The following is a 25,680-nucleotide window of genomic DNA, read 5'->3' on the forward strand; positions in this document are numbered from 1 at the left end:
GGTTTGAAATCTGGATCTTCATATTCCACGTACATATTTCCCCACCCAAATTTTTCAAAATAATCGAGTTATGAATAGAACTGACCATTTTCAGTTGTTGTTGCGTAGAGAGCTTCTAGTGCCAACTTCAAGTCGCATTCAGGAATGAGAGCCAGCGCAATAAACTTTCTTTTTTAAGTCTTTGTTTTTTGTGTATTCAACCGCCAGTCCTAATTATTGTAATCTTTGCCAATTGGCCTGCGCAAAATGAACAAAGCACCCTTTTATGGACGCTGTGCGAAATTTCGGTTTGAATTGCTGCTTTTTCGAAATCAATAATAATTTCTGTTAGCTTTATTAAAGGGTTAAGTTCACGTAACACTAGAAACGCTAGTTGACATTGCTGTTGAATTTTTTGTTGCAACATAGAGTAAAGCATTGGGCTGGAGCAGCTATTTATAACAGCATGTACAGTTTGTGTAACGCTCGAGAATGCCCAAGTTTGCCTCAGTGGTGAACACAAGAAGTCGGTCGGAACCACCCGGCCCCGATTCATGAGTCAAGAAATTCTCCCCCTTTAGAGTAGTTTGAATTTTTATTGGAATTATTGTCCCCCACCTTCTTTGGCACAACTCTTAAGTCCCTTTCTAGTTGAATCGCTCTGGCAACCGAGGTAATTTGGGCATGTTTGCTGCGCATTCCTCAAAAACGGTGATCGTTACATTTTGATAAATAGATCGAGGATATTCTTGCTTGTTTTCCGCGCTATCTTTTATTTTTTGTATGACACTAAAACATTTTGGGAAAATTTTAACTTTGCCCACCAGAAGTAGTGCAAGTAATGAGGACTATTTTTTTTATAAATTATTTGTCAAAGGTTGTTTTGTTTACATCCCCACAAGATTTAACGGCTTTACATATTTAACGGTCATGCTTTTTTACCTTGTAAACCGAATTTCTTGAAATTATAAATTGAAAGACACTTTTCAACTTCCCGTTCATGAGCCAACACTGAATGTAAATGGTCCATTTTTCTCCACAAATAAATCATCACGTGTAAATACTTGTGATTTGCAAGGTCTTTAAGAATCTCCAGGAGTGCGAGTTGTCTTTTGTTGCGAGTTGTCGTGTTACGGCTTACGAGCATGTTTCAACAACAAGAACACGTATTTGATTGACAGTTTTACTGACCAATCAACAACACGAAAACCTCCTCCAGACATTTGCATTTTGTTGGTTGACGTTCAGTCAAATCTTCAAAACAGTTTCCAGCAATTGCACAGAAAAGCAACAATATAACTTTTAGGATTGGTCGATCTCTTTATCGTAAGTTTGCTCTTGGCTTCTTTTAGCAGTACTCATTATAATAATTTACTCATTAGCAGTACTCATTATAAAAATCTCTCTTAAGTTAAAGCTGAGCTGTGAGAATGATTTGACAATAAGGTATGATTTTATCTCATTAAGAGTGGAAGCTTCGGCTGCGCAATCGTAACAGTGCGGCAAACTTCGAGCTCGTTTTTTTGCCAGTTCTTGCTGTTTTTTTACAATGCATCTTCGATCTGGATGGAAATTCAACTTATTTCGTAATTGGCTCTGAGGGAATTTTTTTTGCAGCCAAAATTTGTCAATGAAAAGTGTCAGTGAACGCAAAAAACATCAATGACAGACTTGTTTAATGAAAAAAGTAAGTTTTCGAAGAAAAATTAGCCTTAAATTTTTTGAAATTTGAGAACAAACTTTTTTGATTAAGTTCAACCCAATTTGAGAAAACTCGATTGATAGAAAAAAAATTCAGATGGAAATAAAATCCATATATATTTCATTTTGGAATCAGGAACATTCACTTTTTGAAAATTTCCGTCGAATATCATTGAGCATGAACATCATAACTGAGTTTTCTATCAGAAACAAAATCAACGCGACCGATAATTGTCTTAACTACGTTTATTTGCACTCAAGAAGAGTAGAATCAGAGATTTATACACAAAATGTTACTTCAAATTCAATATGACTGTCGGTCAGAATTGACTATATTATGCGGATATTGGCACGAATTGATACCATTCAAAACTAGATACAAAATGGCGTTTCGAAAACTCTTTCAAATTCTCATCAATCTTTAAGCATTATTTTCATCAAAAGAAAACTAAATTTTTGCCTATTTTCAACAAAACAAAACGAAGACCTTTTATAGCTAATTATTTTATAAGCAAAAATGAAACCAATAATAGAAAACAATAGAAGTAATGTTTGAAATACTCGTGCAAGTTCTTCCTAAAATAAAACCTAACGCGAGTAGGTTTTTTTTTTGCGAACTCTCCGACAGGGGCCGAAGTGAGATTCGAATCAACGACCGCCGACTTAAAAGACGTGCGCCATACCCACTCGGCCAACACCATTCAAGACAAAATTCTTCCTCTTTTTCAGTGGTCGGAACAAAAAAAAACAGGCAGAAGTTGACATGAAAACGCAAAAATGAGTCTGAAAAGTTCAGCTTTAAAAAGAAAAGCCAACTCCGAGATTCAACTCCCAAATTTCCAGTATGAGTCATCGCTTAGAATTTTGAATTAAGATCTTTTGACATTTTGAAGCCGCGGTCAATTGCAAACTGATACAAATCGGCAATAGAAGTCTCGGTAACAATTCATCAAGAACGAACAATTCATCTCTTTTAATTTTCAAGTTTTCTTGCATTGAAAGCAACAGTTATTATTCTATTTAGTCTTTTCGGACTAATTGAGTGTCGGGAGGTTCATCAGAATGTTCTGTCCTTTCGGCAGGTAAGACACATTGCGTTGCTTGGCCAAGTTGTTCGCAATCTCCTCTGCTGCTTCTATCTTTCTCAGCTCGATCAGTCCTTCACCTGCCTCGTTCAGCGCCTTCGCCAACAAGTCTGCACCTTTAGAGTCCCCCTCAGCCGCTATGATTCGGGCCAACTTCACTTGCTCCTCCTAAAACGAAATAAAATAGTTTTAACTCATGCACTTTAGCTATAAACATGAAAAATATTCATTTCAATTTCAACTAGCGTGTAACGCACCTCCAGTGCTTCGACTTTTTTGACAACTCATAAAAAACCGTGGAAATTTAAAAAAAAACTCAGCATCCTTTCAGTGTACTCTGACAGCACCAAATTACAGGGTTGGTAATTTCAAATTTTGAAAAAAAAATCTATTCAAGTTTTTTCAATTCAAATTTATTAAAAAAATCATTAAGTTTTTTATCTAAGTTCTTTGAAAAACTTTGAAAAATTAAGAAACATCACATCTCGGAATCTCAAACTAATTGAGCCGTCGCATTTGGACGCAAGACTTGCAACTCCTGAGAGAGCTCTTACACTAACCAACTACAGCGTTGCGAATTTCAAATTTTGGGAAATTTAAATCAAGTTTCCCAAAATTTGAAATTCCCAACGCTGTAGTTGGTTAGTGTAAGAGCAACCCCTGAGACTACCCTGATATCCCCCAACTACAGCGTTGCGAATTTCAAATTTTCAGAAATTATTAACAATTAAATTTTCTAGAAACTTTTGAAAAATCTCGAAAATTGCCGTATCTCGTAACCTAAAAGAATTGCTGATTGATAAATGGAGGCCGAAATCGCAACATCCGGGGAAAGCCTGACAGCATCTCAATATTGGGTTGGATCTTTCAAAACTGGTGAAGTAAACACTGATTTCAAATAGGAAAATCGAAAAAAAATCTTAAACATTGCAATATACGATATAGCTTAAACGTGAAAAAATTCTTTTGTTAAACATGCAAAAATAATAGGTTGAAAAAGCTTAAACACGGGAAGATAGTGAAGCCCGCAACTAAATATATAATAGATAAAAGATAGATAATAGATGAAAGTTAAAAAAAAAATAGGCGACAGGTAGACAGACAATCAAATTAATTTAAAAGGCAGGTATACAGACAGACAGACTTAATTTGGCCTCGAAAAAAATACTGAAAAATTAATGACCTTGCGAAAAACTAGTAGATCCAGAACTGAATTTTAATAGTCTGATTCATGTAAATATATAAGGCATGACCGCAATATCTTTACAAAAATTTCCATAATATAGGAACAATATAGTCTCTTTAATGTCTCTCAGTTTTTTAGAGATATAGGTCAGCACCCTACACTTGCACACTTGGACCAAGCAAATAATCAATACTAAATAACTGGAGCCATCCAACCACAAAACTCTTCTAATGCAATGTTACTGGCCATAGCAGGACATTTTACAGCATAAAAAGCATACAATCTCACGCCAACATTTTTCAGTTCAGCTCTAGTAGTGTTTTTCGTTATTTTTAAGCAGGTTGCGAAAATCAATTCCATTTAAAAATCAAATCAACAGAATTTTTTAGAACTTGTTTTTAGAACTTTCAAAAACGTGTTAAAAATTCTCAAAACTATTGTAGCAAAATCATAACTCTACATTTACACTGACCTTCTGAACCAAAAACTTGGCTCTTTCTGCTTCTTGTTGAGCTACCTGTTTGGCCTCAACTGCCTCTGTGAACTCTCGGCCAAAGTTCAAGTGAGTGAGAGAAATGTCGTCCAACACAATTCCGAAAGAAGCTGCCCTCTCTGAAAGTGTCTCACGAACTGTCTTTGAGACGAGTTCACGCTGAGTGATCAGCTCGGAAGCGTCGTACTGAGCCTAAAACCAAAACAACAACAATTCAATGGAAAGTACAAGACTAAACATAGCCAACTTACAGTTGGAAAAGAGTAATGAAATCAAGAAAACTGAAAAAAAACTTGGTTCATCAAAAATCGTCAACTTCTCAATTTCGAAGAAAAAAATAGATGACATTGAAGCTCTTTCAATTTGTAGAAGAACTTATAATGAACGCTATTTTGTAAAATTAACCCAATTTGAGAAAACTGGATCAATAGATAAAACTTTTATTTCGCTGGGAAATCTGATAATTAATTTCAATTTTCGAAATTAGAAGTCGATCACGTTTTTCGTAACCTTTACACTTTCGCTGTTCGATATTGGAGTTTGCCTTCCTTTTAAAACAGGCAATCCAACAAACTTAAAAAGAAATCACGTGTCAAACGAAAAAGTAAAGACTTTTCCTGAAAAAAAAACATCGCGACCTATATAAGAACTTCAGTAAGCGAAATTCTAACTACAAGTTCTTTCAATTAGAAATCAATTTCAGATTTGGCAGTGTAGTTTTCAACAACAAAAAAATTTAAAAAAAAAACAATTAAAATTTGAAAAATGAAAATTTTTTCATTTGACTGAACACTCAATTTAGCGGGGTAGTTATTAATGAAAGTCAAAAAGTTTTCAAAAAACAGTTCCGAAAAAAATATTGATTTTCCCAAGGTTATAGCTTTTTTCTACATAAATAACAGCGCATCTGCTTATGCAATGAACAAGGCCCAAATGCGTTACTTCAAATAAACCATTAAAATTAAAGTCAGAATACTTTTTGAGAACAGTCAAAAAGTTTCCAAAAAACGGTCAAAAGCCAAACTTCTTCTTTAAAAACTATGATGTAGCCGTTCACGCAAAGGATTCCCACAACGGAGTTTCTCGAATGAAGCCTTTACCTTAGAATTGCCGGGGTCGTTTTCGAGAAAAACCATTGTTTCCAAAAACACGGTCAGGTCAGAACACAGACAAATGGAAAAAGAGTCATGAACGCAAGAATTTTTTTAAAAAAAAATATTGGCTTGAAGCACGTTGAGTTTCAAGAACAGGTTATGATTGACAATTTATGATATAATTGACCCAACTTGAGAAAACTAGATCAATAGATAAACTTTTTATTCCGCTGGGAAATCAGAAAATTTAAATCCACTATCGAAACTAGAAGTCGATCACGTTTTTCGTGACCTTTTCACTTTTGCTGTTCAATAGTGGAGGTTGGCTTCCTTCCAACAAAGTAATTCAAACTACCGCGAAAAACCAAACTTGAGCATGATTAAATTTTAAGACTTTCCTGAAAAAAAATCACCAATACCTATATAGGAGCATTCATTACCTTCATGACTCTTTACAAAACAAGGGGAATGTGCAAGTACACAAGGAATATGGTTGAAGCTCAACTTACTACTACGGATTTTAGAACTTCAGTTGTAATCGAAGGAAAAACTTTCTCGGCGTACTCTTTCCCAATATCCCTGTAAATAGAGGGTAGAGCTTCTGGAACTGGTCGGTAGAGGATTCGAAGAGTGATGTTCACGTTTTGCAAATCTAAATATTCCAATATTAAAATAACTTTTATTGAAGACCTTTTTGTTCAAAATTGGCTCATCTATCTAACCTTTACTTCCAGTTACTACTGTAACATTGCGGGGTGTTGATCGGACGGAAAAAATTACTGGTGTCTGGATCAATGGAATAAGAAAATGCGTCCCTTCTCCTGTGACATTTTGTTTGATTCCAGAAAACCGATCAAAAATTACAGCACGATGACCACCATCCACTAGAAGAAAGAAGAATGAATTATAAACATCCGAAGCTTATGAACTCAAAACATGAATTATAAACATAACAATTATGACAGTTTAATTACCGTTATAGAGAACAGAATTAGCTGCAGCTCCTCCGAGCATCAACGCTCCTCCAAGGAAACCCAAGTTTCGAAACAGAGCAGCCATTTACAAAACAATTTACTGAAAATAAAATAATCAAAACAAAAAAAAAACTTTCATTGCCATTTATAAGTCAAATTATTTATAATAATAATAATTTTCAAATTTATTAAAAAAGGTCAAAAGTATCATAGTAACCGAGATTACAGCCAGGAGTCCCTTCATCACGTATTCCAGTCAAAATCCTTGGAATTTTCTAGATATGGAAGTGATAATGATAAAAGAAGATGACAAGTGTTTAAGTCCTTTTCAATTAAAATCGATACGGTTTACGTTTTTTCAATAAGAACACGCAACTCGACACGAGAAAATATAATATACAAGTGTTACAAATAAAAAATTTCGTCGAAAGCTATTTTGTCATTTATTGTTCCGAGTACGCAAGCGGCGTTCGCAATCTGTATTGCCAGGGAGCTTCTCTGTTTTAAAAAGCTGCCTGCTCTGGGTTCCTCAGTGCATATGCTTAGGTTCTTACAAAGCTTGCTCAATAAAATTTCTGTGCTGGGGCCGGCCGCGCCCTGAATTCCAAAAGCTAGCGGTTGAAAACGATATCCATCATTTACAAGATCTTTATACTTGTCAATTTTTCGCGGCAGCCGTACCAGGGTTACAAACAGACCCGGCATTAATCCTACAAGGAGCTAAGGAGTCTACTACCGTTACATCCCACAAGAGCTGCTTACCAACAGCCCATGGAACGAGCGTCAAACCGTCTGGTCGCTTCTGATCGGTCCTGAAGAGGTGTCGTGGTTCTAAAACAGACGGAATGTGAGCAGAAGATAAACTCTGCTTTATAAGGGCATTCAGGTTTGAATGCCTAGAGAATCTCCCTGCACTTTTGAGGCAAGGAAGACCATGCCAACCATCCTCGGTAACGTCTTTTCCGCACACGCATTTATGCCGTTCGCATATTTTTGAGCCTAATCGAAGTCCTATCGCAATTCTGAGTTGTTGGTTCGACAATTTTAACTTTAAATTTTTGCACAGGATGACGTTCAACCATTGGGAGCCACATCTATCTTGGAACGCGTTGAATCTTTTTACGTCCGTTGGTTCGAGTCGTAAAATCAAGTCTGCAATTTCGCTGTCAAAAATTGGCTCCGTCCATTTTTTTTGGATTTCATTTTCCGGAGCCATTTCAGTTTTTCCAAGTTCAAACCACCGTTTAAGCGCATCATCATAGGTTCCATCCACATGCTCGAAACCAAAGATTTCGCTCAAAGTGCCATTCGGCCAGATTGGCACAGCGCAACCTTCCGGCGAAGCACGAATTAGAAAAAAAAAGGAAAAAAGCCCCCAGAGACTAATATATGGTGAAAGACTGTATTAAACTATATTTTTAGCTACTCTGATGCCATAAAACTTTGAATTGACACCGGTATTACTTGATGTTTTAGAATATGAGTAGCCAGGAAGAGGAAAGGGTCAATCCATCTCCAATGGATTTAATATAGAACTGTCACCAAAAATATGTTAAAATAGGGTATTCGAGCCGTGTTTTTAATAGCAATCACGTAGTCTGAGGATCCGAGACTCAGCTATGTGGTTGTGTTCGCATGTAAACGAAAGCTGATCAAAAGTCTTTTGACTGATGGCCTTAAAATAGTAACTTTTTACTTAGCCCTAAACAGACCAGAAAATCAACTGGCAAGGTCGAGACGGTGAAAAACGAGTAGAATTAAGGTAACTGACGGCTGCCAGTCGTTAATAGGTACTTTTTCTACGCTCCGTCGCTGTGTAGTATTTGGGCGAATGTTACATAGACGTTTTTATGGCGCTCCTGGGTGGGCCTGTTAAAGGCACGAGACCATCATGATCAGCAAACGTTTCAGCGACGAACCCTCCGCTCCGGGCGTATGCCCGAGTTAGAGGCCTTAATGACCTTTATTGTACTAGGGGGAAGGTGCGTACCCTCCGCCTAGTACTATTTAGCTTTTTAACTTAGTTAAGACCGAAAATTCCAGGGGCCGGAGGGTTAGGTGGGAAATCTAGAGCCCGCTTGTCCCGAGATCCCAGGACCAAAAACAATTAAAGAGAAAACGTAAAACCAAAAAACAATAGAGTATAACCAAAAAAAAGCCAAAAAATAAGTTTACTTGAAAATAAAAAAAAATACAAAAAACAGTAAAAAATCCAAAAAGACCAAAAACAGTAAAAAACATAAAGTGACAGTTAATATATTATTTCCGGACGAGATGTGATCTGACTTTCCTGTTTTTTGTTGTGTCAGATTGATTTATATCAATTCTGATAGAAAGGTTGTGTGTTTTGGTGAAGGGTTGGGTACCCTCCCTTGAGTGTAATTTGAGTATTTGAGCACGTTAATGGTGATTTTGCCTGTGACCGGAGAGTAGAGTGGCAAGCTGACCGACGTGTTCCACACTCAACAGGGACATCAGTAACAACATCCACAACGACTGTTGGGTATCGTTGAAACAATTTTAGTATCGTTCGGGTACTATTTCATTAAAACTTAAGTGGTGGGGTGCACGATTGGCGCGGTCCGATTGTACCCTCCATCAATCACAAATTTCCGAATTAAGGGTCTTAATTCGGGTATTTTGGTGCAAAGGAGGGTATAGCAATACTCATTAATGACTACTAACAGGTTATTATCCTATTATATATTACCTATCTCCTATTTAGACCCAAGAAACACTCAAATTTTGTCGAAAATTACCGATTTTCGACCAAACTATAGACCCCCAAAATTTTGGATATCCGAGCTTTTCCGAACAGCAAAAAGCTTTTATACAGGGAGTTACTACGTAGTTCGGTCCCTCTAACTAAAGAAACCCCACGGAAAAAAACTTAGTAGAAGTTAGCGAAAACAAAAATTTTTTCGATCAAAATTTTGATAATTTTCCGAATTTTGTCAATTTGTTTTGGGGATCGAGTTTTTGAGTTTTCAGAGTTAGAGCAGTAACAATTTTTGCGTTAGGAGCGTGCTAGCATTACGTGCTCGGTTACTAGAGAAATTTTTGAGTAACCCTCCGATTAGCTCTGTCGATAGAGCTAACGACTTAAAGATTGGAAAAGGAAGGAATCGGAGGGTCCAAATTTGATAGTTATTGGCCAAATTTTTGTTTCCAAACCAATTTTGGTCCAATTTTTTGCATTGTTCCAGTGCCATACGGGACTACTACGCTCATTTCGATTATTTTTAGGCCTTTTGAATAAGAATTGCGCAAAAAGTCTCTCAGAACCTATATAGGTGGTGAAAAAAGGCCATTTTGACAAACGCGTTTTTGGCGATTTCTCGAAGACTAGCCAACCGATTGGGACAACTTTGGTACGATAAGTCGACGTCTTTACCCAATTTTCCGGACCACAACCGTTTTTGGGTTGATAATCTCGGAAAAGGAAATTTTTTTAGAATTTGTTGGTTCGGAGGGTCCAAATTTTGGGGAACCCTCCGAGCGGCAGAAAATTTTTATAAGATCACCTTTTTATCCTACTAGGAAGGTTGACTGTGTCAGCCAACCTGGTTTTAAGTCAGTTACACCGCATTCGGAAGCTTTATTGCGGTAAAATAACCCTTTTTCTTGATTTTTGGGGAACCCTCCGAAGTAACCCTCCGGAGTCAGCTAAGCTCCTTAGCAACCCTCCTTAGTGGACATTTTCCACGAGACCCTCCGAAGAAGTTAGAATAACCCCCACGGAGAATTCGGCTGGTGTTGACACCTCCTGAGACTAGTAGGAGACACTTACAAGTGATTTTCAAAGAATTTGAAATTTTGAAGGAACCCTCCGAAGTAACCCTCCGGAGCGTATTAAGCCCCTTATTGACCCTTTTTAGTAAGTTTAGGGGGACCCTCCGAAGTAACTTGGGTGATTAAGGTACCCGCCGAAGTAACCCTCCGAGGTAAGCTAAGTGTCCTAACAACCCTCCGGAGTGACCCTCTGGAGTGATTTAAGCTTCTTAGCAACACTCCTTATTGAAAATTTAGGGGTACTTCTGGGGCAATTTGAGCAACTAGATTATCCATTTAGAGTCGGGATAAAAGGTGAAATACCAACGGGCGTACATATTAAGATCTCAGGAGCCCATTTGACCCGGATATTCGTGATCAACTTTGGATTCTAGATCGGGTCTGTTAGAGGTACCCGAACAAAATTTTTTTTTTTGATTGTGAGTTTGGTTGTGTGGTTGCCTTGAGCTACTTGATAGGAAAGCTCGGGCAACCCGGGAACACATAAAAGAAGACCTCGGTGATTGTATTAAGCAAATACACACTCACTTGAGAAGAAAAGTTGTTCCCTGCTCTCGTGCACTTGGAGCGTTCCGTGTGTGGGGGAGATTTTTCATAGACTTTAGAAGTTTTTCGATCAGAGGTTGCCTTGAGCTACTTAGTAGGACAGCTTGGGCAATCGCAGGACACCTAAAAAAAGACCTCGGTGGGTGTATTAGGCAAATACACACTCACTTGAGAAGACTGTGTCCTGGGCTTCGTTCTTTTGGAGTGTTCCGATCGAGGTAAATCTTTTTCTTTAAGACTAAATTTTATTTATCTATTCCTGAATCATCACTGCTTTTTACAAAAGATTGTTTGAGTTTAACAAAGCAGTGACTTGATAAGAGTGTGGCCGTAAATTGATACTGACGAAAGGTCGCTGTCACCTGTAGGATATTCTTATCTGATTATCGATTTTTTTTGTGTTTTGATTATATCTTGTGTAAATTTTGTGGTACTGTTATACTACACAACGGGGTTGAGTTAGCATTATATCAATACTGAGTAGGCCCTGTGTAGAACTTTAGCTAAGTCACAAATATTATCATTGAGAAATCCAAGAGACGTTTTTGATACTTACGAGATCGAGTAGGCAGCGTTAAGTTATTTAACTTGAACTTGTTTGTGGTACGTGTGCATTGCCATTAATTTGTGCGAGTAGTACTGTTAATAACAAAAAGTGCAGCGTAGGGACTCGTTAGGATCGACTACTAAGATTCCCAGGCTGAGCAGGGGAAGCACGCGAAAACTTAAAACTAGGCGTAGCCAATCTCCGTTTAGCAGCGCTTCCGACGTTTTTGCCGAAAACGAATCGACTAAAGGTCAAGCTGATCTTTCAGTGAGCGAAATGAAACTAAGGAGCGAGAAGAACTTGGATGGTGATCAGGGCGGAGCGCCGAGACCGGGCCGGCGAGCGAAACGCTTGTGGTCCCCTTTGACGAAGGGGAACGAACGCTTATTCGACCCGACTTTGAGCCGAGCGAGGACCTCGAACGAGAGGAAGTCGAGAGGATTGAGGAGGCCTCGGTGCATTCCGAGGTTGAGCCGCGAGAGGAATTGTTATTCAGGGGAATGTCCAAATCGGAGACTAAGAGTCATAAGTGGAGAAGAGAACTTTCACATTCAGCCAATACCCACTCATCTCTGGCCAAGCAGAGCAACAACGCGATGATGTCGAGTATAAGCCCGAGTGAAGAACAAACGGGTTCGAAGGCCAAGAAAAGCTGGAAGTCTTTGTACGATGAGCGCATGGCGTCACCACGAACTGAAGGTCTGTCTTCCAGTTATGACCATCCGGAGATAACCCATCCGGATGTGAACTTCACACCGTGCCCAAGGAACGACATGAGCAGGAAGGCGTCGTCCGCCTCGCCGACCAGGCCCATGTCGGATGGTATAACGATGGGAGCTTCGTCAACGTTCGACAGGTTGATGATGTCGATGGGTAAGCAAAAGGGCGGTGCGTCATCAAGTACCAGGCTGCAACCGCAGTTGACCTCATCTTCTCTGGGGCTAACCGCGCCATTGGGGGCATCTGGCGATATAAGTGACATGTTTGCTGGCATAATGATTGGTCTGGATGAGCTGAGACGGGACATGACTAAAAGAATAGATCAAGTTGACGAGAGAGCTCACCAGGGTTACGACAAACTACCACTCACTAGGTGGCTGGATAAGTCAGGGCACCCTATACCAGGACACCCTGAACTTCCAGTGGAAACGGCCGCTGAGATAAAGGTTTTAGCCAGGGGTGAACCCGTTCCGCTGGATCTGCTAGTCCGATACAATCTGGTACAGCAGGAGCTCACCAGGTTGGGTATAAACAGCATAGCTCTGCTAAATAGGACAGTGAATGTGGCGCCGGACGTCATGGGGAAACTTCGTGACTTGCTGGATAGAGAAGTCGACAGACATGATCGTGAGTGATGGAAACCATGCAGCGATTGACCGTAACTGAGAAAACGGAGAAGAGGCCGGTGATCATTCGCGTTCGCGATGTGGAACGGGATTGCCGGTCGATAGTGAACCAGCTGGTGACCTCAATGCCGAAGGATGTCTTGTTGTGGACTTCATTCACAGAACGTGGGAAACCGACCCTTGTCCAAGTCACTGAGGAAGTCAGGGTCAAGTCGAAATCCAGCTTCACGAGAAAAATACATTTCACAGATGCAAAAGCAGAATACGAGCCGGGCTCAGATTGCTCTTCCGGGGACGAAACAATGTCCGGGGAGTCGGACACCTTCAGGCCCGTGCAGGACGATTTGTCCGGGGAGAGGTTGATGAGACCACCTAGGGACAGAATTTGGTCCGGGAGTCGGATTCAAAGCAACCAATGGACAGATTTTTGTCCGGGGAGTCGAGAAACATCACAGTTAGAGTGGAACGTGATGGTGTAGAATCACTTGGCTCAAGTGATGACTCGAGGCCTCAGTCCTGGGACAACACATCTGAGACTACTTCCAATTCTGATGTATCGGAGATTGCGATTCATTCCTTGTTGGTGGACTGGAAGCAGCGCGGTCTAGACAGGGAAATGCATCAGGATCCGGACAGAGACAGGTACACCTCCGATGAGGAGGGCACCGTGGTGGATATTGCCGCCGATGAGCTCGAGCTGATAGCAGTTTCGAAACGCCCAACCAGATTATTGCCACATGGTACGGTCGTCCGTACCAATCTGGAGCCATCTGTGCAGGAGGCAACGCCTTTGAAGAAGATATGGTGCTTCAAGTTGATGGACGATGCCCATGCTCCGGAGATAATGAGCGAGCAATTAAACGTGATAAAGACGTATCTGAAAGCCAGATACCGGCTGTCGGACCTCCTAAGGGCTCAACGAAATGACAGAATGACGAGCAATCTGAAAAGATGGATCGAGAATGGAGCACTTGACAAAGGAGATTTGGAAGAAGATAGCTATAAGATCTTGAAGCAGTTCTACCTGAAAAGATAAGATTTGTTGTACCTGAACAAAGACGGAATATTAGCCTGTAAACGTAAGGAGGAGGACAAGGTCCTTTACAAGTACAATTCAATAGTGTTACCACAATTATACCAGACCGAGTTGCTCTTTCGTTCACAAGACCAAATGGGCCATCAAGGAGTGGAAAAAGTGTATAACAGGATACAGAAACAATTCGAATGGCCTGGCTTGAAGAAGGCGTGTGAAAAGTGGATCTCTGCGTGCTTGTCGTGCCAACAGGCGAAGGACCCCAGGAAACTAAGATTCCCTCTGCAGTCAATAGAATCATCGGGATTCAATGAAGTGGTGCAGATTGATCACGAGAAGATATGCATGACGGCCACGGGCTACAATCAGGTGCTGGTAATGATTGATCATTTTACGAAATATGCAGAGGCAGCACCCTGCATGACAGCATCAGCGGAAAAAACATGCGATCACTTGATAAATGTGTGGATAGCGAGGCACTGCTGCCCCATCACATTCCAATCTACAATGGCAAAGCATTCGTGTATGATCTCACGAAGGAGTTAATGAAAAGGTCGCAGGTAGCACAGGCCCACTCGACCACTTATCACCCGCAATCGAATGGCTTACTCGCGAGGCAAAATCGCACGCTGGTATCATGCTGAGAGTTTATTGCTCACGCTACATGGATTACTGGGATAGACACTTGCCGCAAGTGATGGGTGCTTACAACAGCACAGAGCATTCAACCACGGGAATAAGTCCGCATATGATGCTAACGGGTCACGAAAAAGCGCTTCCGTTGACGTTTTTCTACCCTGAATATGAAGGGAAAAGAACAGCACCGCAAACGTATGTGCGGGATGTCATTAGAAGACAGCAGGACCTCAATGACTTATGCAGGAGGAACACGCAACAGGCGCAAATTAGACAGAAAAGGAGGTTTGATAAAAGGACTGCCGATGCAAAAGCCTACTCAGTTGGCGATTACGTCTGGGTATTCCAGGAAGTAATTCCACCAAAAGGAACCAAAAAATTATTTAAAAAATGGCGTGGCCCATTTCAAATAACAGAAGTGCACCAAGGAGGTCGGTTTTATCGACTGAGCACAGGAAGAGCAGCTCATTACGAAAACATCAAACTGCACAATGCCTCATGCCTGCAAGAGGGAGACTATTTGATAGTGGATCCTGCTTGTGAGGTGAATGAAAGAGGTACTCGCGACAAAAACAACGGAAATGAGAGGTGGTGGATGATTGCGATCTACCACTGGACCTAGAGTTGACCGAGCGAGTAGAGGTGGATGACGAAACTCTACCTTATGCCGAAGAGGACTGGGACTGCCCAGAACAGACTGAAATTGACAAAGGAACACAACCTGACTTTTCTCTCACCATGGAGACACGCCAGAGCAAGAAGGGAAGGGATAAGAAAAAATGCAACCCGTATGGCGAGGATTTCAACATAGACAGGATAGTTCTAAGTGATATGATGGAGTCGCTGGTGGGACTGGATGAAGTAGCGGTGCCAAGAGAGATCGACTTGGTAAATGATATGGATCAAGATTGGATCGACAATCGCCCCGAACCAGAAGTGGAGTTCGAACCAGAGGTGGGTCAGACTCATGAGCAAGAATTAACGAACTTGAGCAAGAATTAACGGAGTTGGACTAGGACTCACCCACACCGAAAACCTAATGATTAAAAAATTAAAATCGGAGTCGCTGGTGGGACTGGATGAAGTAGCGGTGCCAAGAGAGATCGACTTGGTAAATGATATGGATCAAGATTGGATCGACAATCGCCCCGAACCAGAAGTGGAGTTCGAACCAGAGGTGGGTCAGACTCATGAGCAAGAATTAACGAACTTGCGAGTGCTCGAATGGCTCCACGATCTGCCGACGGATCCTAAAGAGACAATCTTGACGATTCAGGATGTCGATAAAGACGGCATCAAATACGTCAGCCATGACAATACCGAGTCCAACTGGGTCGCTCCAGATGGCCCTCTACGCGTTCCGCAATCCAACCTCGATCTGCTCGACTTTGGGAGATCGACGGGGACGTCGATGGATATTTTTGTCCGGGGAGTGGGACTAGGACTCACCCACACCGAAAACCTAATGATTAAAAAATTAAAATCGGCAAGAGAAACCGGAGAACTGAAGACGGAGGGCAAGAACGCTAAAAAACCACCTTTTGGACGAATTTTTGAATCTTATTTTGACTTACCGAAGGATTATTCAAACAATTTCGTCATAAAGGACAGCGATTTCATACTCACGGAACGTACATGCGCTATAGCAATAACAGCGGACGTGAGCTTCAAAACAGCACTAGCGGCTGATTTCAAATGAGAGTATAAGAATATCGAGTTTTTATGGAAACAGAGGTCTGGTGTGGGAGAGATGATAGCGCTGCCCCCTGTTGCATCACAGATACCAGGGAAATATTTGTGTTTCCTGGTTACTAAGGCGACTGATAGGCAACACTTAGATCCAGAGAGCTTGGTTTTGGCCTTGACTCGACTTAGGGATTTTCTGGTTGAGAGAGGAGTGACCTCTCTCTCGTTACCAGTCTATGATTCCAATAGGGGAAAGCTACATCCGAGAGAGTTGTACGCCCTTGTACACGTGATATTTTCAGAAACTGACATAGAGGTTTACTTACATAAAAAGTACTATCTGAGCATATGCTAGGAGTTGCATTCGGCGATAAGTGGTTTTTATTAAGTTCACTTTATAGGGATTAGGATTGAGTTAGGTTAGCTACTAGGGATTATGTTTTTAGGTAATAATGTAGATATATGATGTTTATGTGTTATGTTATTGTTAGGGTATGTTTTATGTGATGTTTGTCTCCCAAAAGACCTGGAAAACTCCAGGTAGTGGAGGTGAAAGCGCTCATTCGTGTTACCTCGATAAGGTTGAAGGTGGACAATCCACCTTGGTGCTAAGTTTTAAATCAGCGACGAAAAAAAATTTCAATGGATCGTTTTAAAGAAAAAAGATGTGAATGATGTTTTATCCTGAAAATGGGACCGCATGAAATGATGGTTTTAAGTCGTGACTTGTTTTTTAGATCTTGATTGATCAAATCTTGTTTAATGAATCAAACAAACTTGGAGGAACTTCACGACAGGAGACTCAACACGACAGAAATGGATGATACAAATGAATTAATGGAATTCCTCTCAGCGAGTCTAGGAGCGACTCTAGACGAGATCTATCAGCGGCTGATTGATTGTGACTTTACACAAGAAGACCCGGGATTGGCAATGTTTGTGGTCGCGCTCCTCAACGCGTTGGGAAGAGAGGGTCGAGGTACTCGTCCCACGGAAGTGGTGTTGATGCTGGCCTTTGGTGTGTCCGGGACCGCCGAGAGAGGTCAAAATCGATTGATGAGATGGCGCCGAGGAGAAATGTCCGGACACGATTTGGCTCGTGAGCCAAGACTAGGCGAGCAGAGGGATCACCGGCTAGGTGAAATGCCCCTACCTGTTCAGCCTGCGCAGCCGCTCATCGGAGCTAAAAGACTACGTGATGGGCCGGGCCCGTCACACTCAGTAGACTCTTCAACAGCTGCTCCTCCTCTCAAGGAGCGAGATCGAGATACAGACCTCGGAGACGATCGAGACCTTGGAGAAGAAAGAAAGGGATCAGAACGAGCTGTGTGCCAAGCTGCAGGAGTACAGGAAATTATCTCGAGAAAGGGACGAATGGAAGAAGAAGTTTGAAGATCTGCAAATAGCCTACAAGGAAGAGGAAATAAAACATCTGAAGGAACAATATATGGCGAGGGGAGTCAAGTGTCACCGGAGGTTCTGGCTACGATGAACTCACCGGAAGCATCCAGGGACACACGTCCCAGGACGAGGGCACAGGAGCTGTGCGCACCGAGAGAGCCCGAGGCTCCTCAGCAGGCATCATCGTCTGCTCCTAACCCGAGAAATACGATACCGGACCCCTCGGACACCTATCTCGCTCCTCAGTTCCAGGAGTCGTTCCATCAGGTAGCCAGAGCAGCTATGAACGAGATCAATAGGACAACTAGCCGGACGCTGGGTAGGGTCGTCCCTTCCCAACGCTTCGATCGTTCTTCGAGCAGCTCGGAGAGAACACCTCGAACAGTAGTACCAGCAGGGACTGCGCATGACGGGACAATTCAGAGATCTCGCGTGGTTGATATTAGAAAGAATCTAACGGTGCGCAACCAGTTCGTGCAAGTGGCCACGGAGCATCCTCGTGCTTGTTTGAATGGCATGGGCTGGAACCCCGCCATAAGCAACCAGGCCATTCCCTCAGGGGGTCGTCATTTGGTTATAGGGGACAGTTTAGTGAGAGATCTAAACGAGATCTTTGTCAACGAGCAGACTACTGTCCTATCTTTTGGAGGCGCTTCCGTAGCTCAAGTCATCAAAATGATGGAGTTCCAGGGAGAGGATCACCTAGACACGTTGGTGATAATGCTCGGGACCAATTACGTTTCGAGGGGACCTGTAACACCAGAGGGCAAGTGAGAACCCCTACTGGTCTGCCTTCTGAATGAACTGAAGGAGAAGTACAGACCCAGACTTGTGGTGCTATGCACGATACCACAGAACCCGGAGGTGGGCACGCCGGTTGCAGATTTTATGAATGGTAACTTGACCCGGTGGAACGAGATGACTCGCGGTCTGGTAAGGAGCAACCCCAGGAGCTGCGACTCATGGATCTAGAAATCACCTCACGCTCACCAGGGACGGCATACACTTCAACACCCAGCAAGGGAGGCGCTGTGTTCCAGACGCAGTTGAGAGAAATGGAGCAAGAATTGAGGACAACCAGCTCACTGGCTCGGACCAGTTCGACTGGAGGAGGTAGAGTGAGGGGTAACGTGCCAGAATCACTCGCCAATCGCCTTGGGCCCCTGGCAATGGAAACGGGTGCAGCTGCTCCCGTCGCTCCGAGCTCAGATGTGAGAGCGAGGTTGGGGACTGCCCCTCCTCCCAGGACTCAACCGTCGGAAAGCCGACTTGGTAGATCGGTTGATCAGAACTGGATTAGCTCCCAGACCGTGTCTAGGAGGAGTGACACGCCTGCTACAGCAACTCCTGCTTCGACAACAGGACAATCGACGAGCGCCATGCCAACGGAGGGAGTCGAACCAAACAGTGTGCTGCTTTGGAACCGTCCAGATCCCAGCGGTTGGGGGGCAATATAAGACAGACATGACGGCGAAATTGAACATGAACACATTGACGTGTCGGGAGGATGCAAGGAAGATGATCGGTGAAAAGGGTCCCACAGTGTCGCGATTGTATCGAATACCGGGTGTGGATTGGCTGGTAGCGGGACAGGAACAGTTCAGCTCCGCGACTACGCTCAGGTACGTGGACCTCAATGGATTGCCTCAGGACAATACCTTTGGACCCTTGAATACTCGATCTCTCACGGACGTCCGTCGGAGAGCCAGAGAGCTGATGCCACCTGCTAGGAAGGGTAAGTTTCTGGCAGAGAATAAGCCCAACAACAAGCATCACAAGATGTACAGGCAGTTTGCTAAACCACCCGGCCAGGCGCCTGGTGAATATTCGAGAGACTATCCCCGAGCGACCTCGGTGGTAGGAGACGACAAGAGATATGCAGGACTGATAGCATCAGTCGATGACAGCCTGTTTGCCGCCTATGATCCCTTGGATATGAAGGCTGCCAAATACCTGATAGTGGCCAGCTCGGATTACCTCTACACGCCCCGTTCTCTCTTTTGGCCCGATGTAATTTTCTTGACGGCGCCTAAGTTGGACTGGGGACAATCAGCAGGCATGATGATAAGTGTGCGAAGGGTAGTCAGCATGGAGCCGCAGGTGATAGTGGTTGCAGGCTCGAATGATCACCTGCAGAGCAGAGGGTTGTTGTCCCATCTGGCGGATGGATCGATCCCGAGCAATGAGGTCATAGGAGAGGCGATAATGACCTTGCTCTCGGCCTTGGATGAGGTAGAAACAACAGTAAAACAACGCTTCACTCAAAATGTAATGAAGGTTGTCTTTGTGTTATCACCGGGGTACGCCACATTGCCAGAACCCCTTCAGTTTGTGTATACGATGGTCACAACGATAGCAGAGGGACGATTCAGCGTGATAAAACCCGCGCCAAACAAAACGGTGGACCCCAACAACTACTACCTATCCCGATCTGAGCTTCCTGCCATTTGGGCTGACATTTCTAATGCCATACAGGGATTCAAGGATTGTAGCACAACTCGGTTGGTGCCGGATGAAGTCCTGGGGTTAGAGCTGTCCAACTTCGCCAGATTATCGAAATTGATGCCGGGGGTAGATGACGATCATTTGTTAGTACAACAGGTGGCTGATGATCTCTGGTTCAGACAAATGGATCATGCGGAGAATGAGCAGGGGAGGACGGTTAGAAAAAATATGACATCGGCAGAAGAGGATCTCATGGCATTGGCTTTGCGTACGAAGCCACACACCAATGCATGGTTGTACTTGCCACCGAGATTGTCTACCTTGGGGGAAGATGCATTCGAGCATGAACCGGCGGTGATCAAAGAGATATACGCGTATCTAAAAAACTTGTTTAATGAGAGGAAGTTAGCCGGGGGCACGATGTTGCAGTTGATGCAGGACGTGAACACGATGTCATTGGATAAGTTCCAAGCTGATATATTGGCCACGAGGGCACAATATGAACAATCAGACGCGGTCTTGGGTGGAATGGGAGTGGGATGGACGCCATCCTTCTTGTCAACCTGCTACCCGAGGGCATCCCGGAATCTGATTGCGAGCTTTGTCAAGGATATCCGGAAACCGTCGATCGGCCTGATATTAGCCTTGTATGTGACATTTGACCACGAGAACTTCACCCAAGCTTTGGCAGACCTGAGATTGGACGGGCTCCTCACTCTGATCGCTATGACCTATGGTCGGTTAGGCGATCTGCTCGTGCTGTTGCGATACCCAGAACAGCTTCAGGGAACGAGTCGTGAATTCAACGCGAAGTTGGAAACCGCCTCGCTCAAAAAGATGAAGGACTGGAGGATCCTCTTGCTCCAATATCTCCTGCAACAGAACAGGAGCGTCACAGGAGAGGATAAGGTGGCGACGGACGCGGGTGAATGTAAGCAGTACTGTGGCATGCCCTTGCTGACGGATTTGGCTGTCATGATGCTGATCGATCCGCTGGCTCTGATTCATGGACTACGGGAGTTTGTCACGGTGGTGTATGGACCCGTGATGTCATTTGCGTTCCCCGATGTGCAAGTAAAGGCATACAGGAGCTCGGTGTTGTATGTCAACCTAGTTTCGGTAGTGGATTGCTCCGTGCTGAATTGGGTGGAACAGAAGGAGCCAAGAGGGTTAGCCAGCGACGATAGGCTATTTGGAAGGAGAGCGGAGCCGGGTTGGGTGTTGATGGACTCCAACAACAACTTTAAGTGCCGAATGGCCGCGAGGACCTTTCCCATGTCCAGTTCGACCCAAAGCTTTGGAATCTGCGACCAGAGGCCTACGCACACGTGAAAGAGAACCAGCAAGCGTGGCTTTCCGGGTCCATGGGGCTGCCGGACCAATGCCCTCGATACCCACCGATAAGGAGGATGCTGATGGGAGTCACATCTCCCGCAATTGCCCCTCGCATCGGAGCGGCTCGTGATGCGGAGAAGAGAATGCTTAAGTGGAGTGAAGGGATGGAGCCAAGCTTCATCAGTTGGAACGTTGCGGCCATGCGTACGTTTGACTTCACATTTTCAGATGCTTGGAGCCGGAAGAAAATCAAAGCATCACCTTCCAGGAAACCAGAGGTCTCGACTGAGGTGTGGAATGATGTGTATACACCTGCAGATGATCTATCAAGATTGAAGTGGTCAGGGGAGGTGAAGGTAGTAATCCTGGAGGTCGCAAAAGAGTGCAGAGGAGGCACGTACATAACGGTGGATGATCTGGCGCCACATGGCGAGGAGTCGGTAGAATTCCTAGTGAACGATGAGTTATTCTACCATGCAGGGGATCTGACCGTACCGGCACGGCCGGACTCGGGCATGGATATGCGACAAGGCCCTTTGGGATCTAAGCCAAAACCAGACACGAACAATGACGAGCGGATGGATCAGGACAATGATCACATGGAGGAAAAGGGAGAGAAGTCGGGTGAAATGGACCTAGGAGCATTGGAGAGAGACTTGCTGGAATACCAGTTTAGTGAAGACGACGACGGTGAAGTCGATGGGAATCGATAGCTGATGACACCATCGTCTTTCATGTCCCCCGCAAAGGAGGCGCTGGCCATCTTATCCTCAGGGGAGCCAACAAGTCTGGCAAAGGACTACCGGAGGAGGGACCTACAGAAACTGCTCCATGAGTCACCAAGGAGGAGGAAGATTGAGGAGAATATGAGGGCATCTTTCCTGAGCACGCTACCGGAAGAGGAGTGGGAAAGATACCAGAGTGAACTTGAACGTGAGACGGAAGTAACCTGGAACCGAGTGACTTCCATGGAGAGGACATGGAAGGTGATACGCAGATACGGGACGCAGTCCATCATGAAGGTGGGATTAAACCAACTCATCATGCGCGAGGTTCTGGAGAAAATAATGAACTCCGTAGAGTCTGATGTTCTGACCAAGTCAGTTACAGAGGACAGTGCCGATGATCAGCAGATCACGAGAAAGTTACCCGTCAGACGAGCTAAAAAAAGGGCTGAAGCGGTTAAAGGGAAAGACCGGAAGCAGAGCCGTGAACCAGAAAGTGGCGAAGTCAAAAGCCAGCACAGTGGTGGCCTCCTTGGCAGGAGTAGCTCATTCAGGCGAAAGTGGGCAAGGAGATGGTTCGATGCTGGCCGGGGGAGAAAAAGAGAACCTGATACCCCCTATGTTATTGGCAGGTTTGACCAGAACGGCCACGAGGTCAAAGAAAAATGCACGGACTCTGGCGGATACTAAGCTGGAAATGGAGGTCATCAGTCAGTGTGGATCTGGAGGACTTGATGATTACAAGCCCTCGCGAACCAACATGGCCCGTATGAAGCTGGAGGGACAACTCGACGTGGTCGAGTATAGTCGAATCACCGTACCAGACTCAGTACACGTGGGGGATCCGGCAGGGGGTTATGTGGAGATGCTGAAGGCGAGGAATTCTGCGAGAGGCCACCTGATGGCTTGGAACGAGAAGCAAGCCATGCAGGAGTATCTGAGGGAGCTGATGGAGAACTCCAACTTGAACAGGAAAGAATACGGCACGGTGATGTCCTCGGAAGCGAACTAAATTGGCCTGGAAAGACTGCTAGAGATCACATGGAGGGCGGCCCACTAAAGATACTTTGACGAGACGATGCATGCGCCGGCGACGGTGGCAGCATACCTAGCTTATCTATGTACCAGAACTGACTTGCAGGTACGATTGGCCTGGTGTTTGATGGGAATTAAGAAGGAACATGAATCAAAGGAACATGAATTGGAATTGATGGAAGCCCTGCGAATGTTGATTTCTAGAGACGCTTTTGCAATAGCCTGGGCTAAGCGTAAGGATGCCCTTTGCTTTTTAAGGTTCCTGGTGGATCGTATCCCCACTCATGTATTGGGAGAATGCATAAAAACCATTCGGCAAGGGGCAGTTGATGGTGAACGAAACTTCCTGAGGGCACTCCTGGAGCTGTATCAGGACATGCCGCTGGCCATACCGAACAAGGAGTCAAACGATATGGAAAGCTACCGCCGGTTGGAAGAAGTGAGAAGGTATTCCAACAAAGAGTTGAAAGTGAGCAGGGAATTAATTGAAGCGGTCAGGGGACAAAAAGTCTATGCAACATTGGGAAAGTTGAAGTCGTTCCAATATGTGTCAGGCATACCGGGTATGGCGTATAATCCCTTCGTGAATGAGGAAGCCAGGGAAGCGTACTTCGACTATGAACAAGTTATAGTACTCGATTTCTGGGTAGAGCGAGTCATGGAAACTGGCATGTTGATGGTGGAACAACCCAAGCTGGGTATTGTTTTGGAGGAACGAGTGGTAGAACCCTCGGTTCCCGAGTTGAAGGGGCAAGTGAGTTTTGATTGTGGTTCTTGGGACGGTCCCTTAAAAACCAGCTTAGTAACCATGTGGGAACTCATGAAGCCTTCTTGGTGTCCACATTCAAACGCCGGTTTGATCTGGGATATGACGGCGGATATTACGTTGGACTTAGATGATGACGCGAGTTTGCACGATCTGGCCATGATACACCATCTGCTGGCCATATGAGTGACGAAGCAGAAAAACAACCCATCCACGGAACCATCCGAGGGAAGTACATCGAGTGACTGGCTGAGACAGGGCACCTGTCTAGCTCACAATAGTGGAATGGACGGACATGTATGCAACTCGGAATATTGCTTGATTACGCTGAACGAGCAGCATCGCCAATTGGTACAACTGTATGGAAGGTTGAGCATGTCAGATAAGAGTGGAATGGAGTTGATCCGGACTGTCTTGGGGTGAAGGAAGTGAACTTGATCACTGCCTTGGGATTTTGCAGCTTGACGAGCTCGATAGAATCACCTGAACGCCTAGAGCGTGCCCATGAGCTAGTGACGTCCCTCAGTGTGGAAGTATTCCCTGGAGCACTACAGACAGAGCTGAAGACCTGAGGCTGGCGAGAAGCTCTGGAAAATGAATTGAATTTGAAGGATAGTGAGGCCTATCATAGACCTGTGGGCTCGAGATATCTGGTGGGTTCGAGCTCTGCACCATTTTGCAATAGTAAATACCCTACGCACATGGTGGTGATGGATGCGAGGACACAGCAGGTGTTGGTCGACCAACTCTTTTCCGTGCCAAAGTGCGTGAGGTTGGCCAGGATATCGGAAATGTCGCATGATTTATTGGCGAAGATCATTCGGGCCGTCCCGAAGAGATCTGAAGGCGAGTTGCAATTCGTAGTGGGTGAAGAGTTCATGAGATTGAACGAGGGTAATGTGAGTGAATTCCAGAAGCAGAAAGCGAGTGGAGCGTTACCCACTGAGTTCCCCACCATAGAAGAAAAGGACGAGGTGCATAGAATAATAATGGAAATGGAACCGTTGCTGGGAGCCTCAGGGTATCGGACCCGAAGGAACATACTAATGACCCATGTGGAGTATCCTTGCCACTGCCTGGCGCAGACGTTGTGGTACCCCAAACGCGGGAATCTAGTGTTAGTGTGGGACGTGGAGGAGTTGTACTCCACGGGAATGCCCGATCAAAATCAACAAGTGTCGATCGTGGTGGTGAGTGCCATGCTGGCGGTGAGATGGTTAGAGGCCAACGCGGGCACAAGCGAGCAGGAGACGGCCGTGCCGACTCCTGAGCAGCTAAGCAACGTGAAGAGGAACCGCAACTTAGATCTTTTCAGAACCACCTGCAAGATTCTGAGAATATCCAAGGCCATTGAAAGAATATGGTCAAGGCAAAGATTGATGCCTTGGTTCCGTGCGGTGATGACTTCATGGATGTATGAACGCGCGAAGCGTCATATGTCTAGGAACACGGAAGCCTATCAATCTTTCCAGCTTGATATAGGACCGGGAGCCTATAAGAGAGCGTTCTTAACGCACCGAAACGCTGTTACCACGGCGGTGAAGCGAATAGCTGGAGCACCTTGCGTAACTGAAAATGAAAAGAGAGAGGTCTTACGAGCTGACCTAGAACGGAATGTGAGCCTGTGTCTTCACAACAGCTTTTGCAGGAACCGGGAGCAAAAGGTGAATGTGGACTTGCTACCTTGTTGCAAACCGAGGTTGTTGGAACAGGAGAGTTGGAGGACAGCCGGCAACTCCATGGAAATGTTGGAAAAAGTTCTAGAAGACGGTGAAACTGAAAATCAGGATGGAGAAGCAATGGAATAAGGAAGACGTAAACGAGAGAGGGAGAGAAGGAGAAAAACTTGATTGTCTTTGTGTGCTAAAACTTAAA

General features: G+C 44.3%; 1 protein-coding gene across 1 annotated transcript in view; it reads right to left on the reverse strand.

Moving 5' to 3' along the window:
* Nucleotides 1-2,532: 2,532 nt before the first annotated feature.
* The window catches only part of LOC134853941 (prohibitin 1-like), a 331,804-nt gene continuing 308,656 nt past the window's right edge, over nt 2,533-25,680 (reverse strand). The window contains exons 2-6 of the mRNA XM_063869940.1: nt 6,513-6,612; nt 6,261-6,422; nt 6,048-6,190; nt 4,424-4,636; nt 2,533-2,933 (exon numbers count right to left, since the gene is read on the reverse strand). Of these exons, the coding sequence (XP_063726010.1) occupies nt 2,715-2,933; nt 4,424-4,636; nt 6,048-6,190; nt 6,261-6,422; nt 6,513-6,597 (822 nt within the window). The 5' untranslated portion in view covers nt 6,598-6,612 and the 3' untranslated portion in view covers nt 2,533-2,714. The remainder of the gene's footprint in view (nt 2,934-4,423; nt 4,637-6,047; nt 6,191-6,260; nt 6,423-6,512; nt 6,613-25,680) is intronic.

The sequence above is a fragment of the Symsagittifera roscoffensis genome, chromosome 9 (assembly GCF_963678635.1).
Source record: "Symsagittifera roscoffensis chromosome 9, txSymRosc1.1, whole genome shotgun sequence".
In the NCBI taxonomy this organism is placed as follows: domain Eukaryota; kingdom Metazoa; phylum Xenacoelomorpha; order Acoela; family Convolutidae; genus Symsagittifera; species Symsagittifera roscoffensis.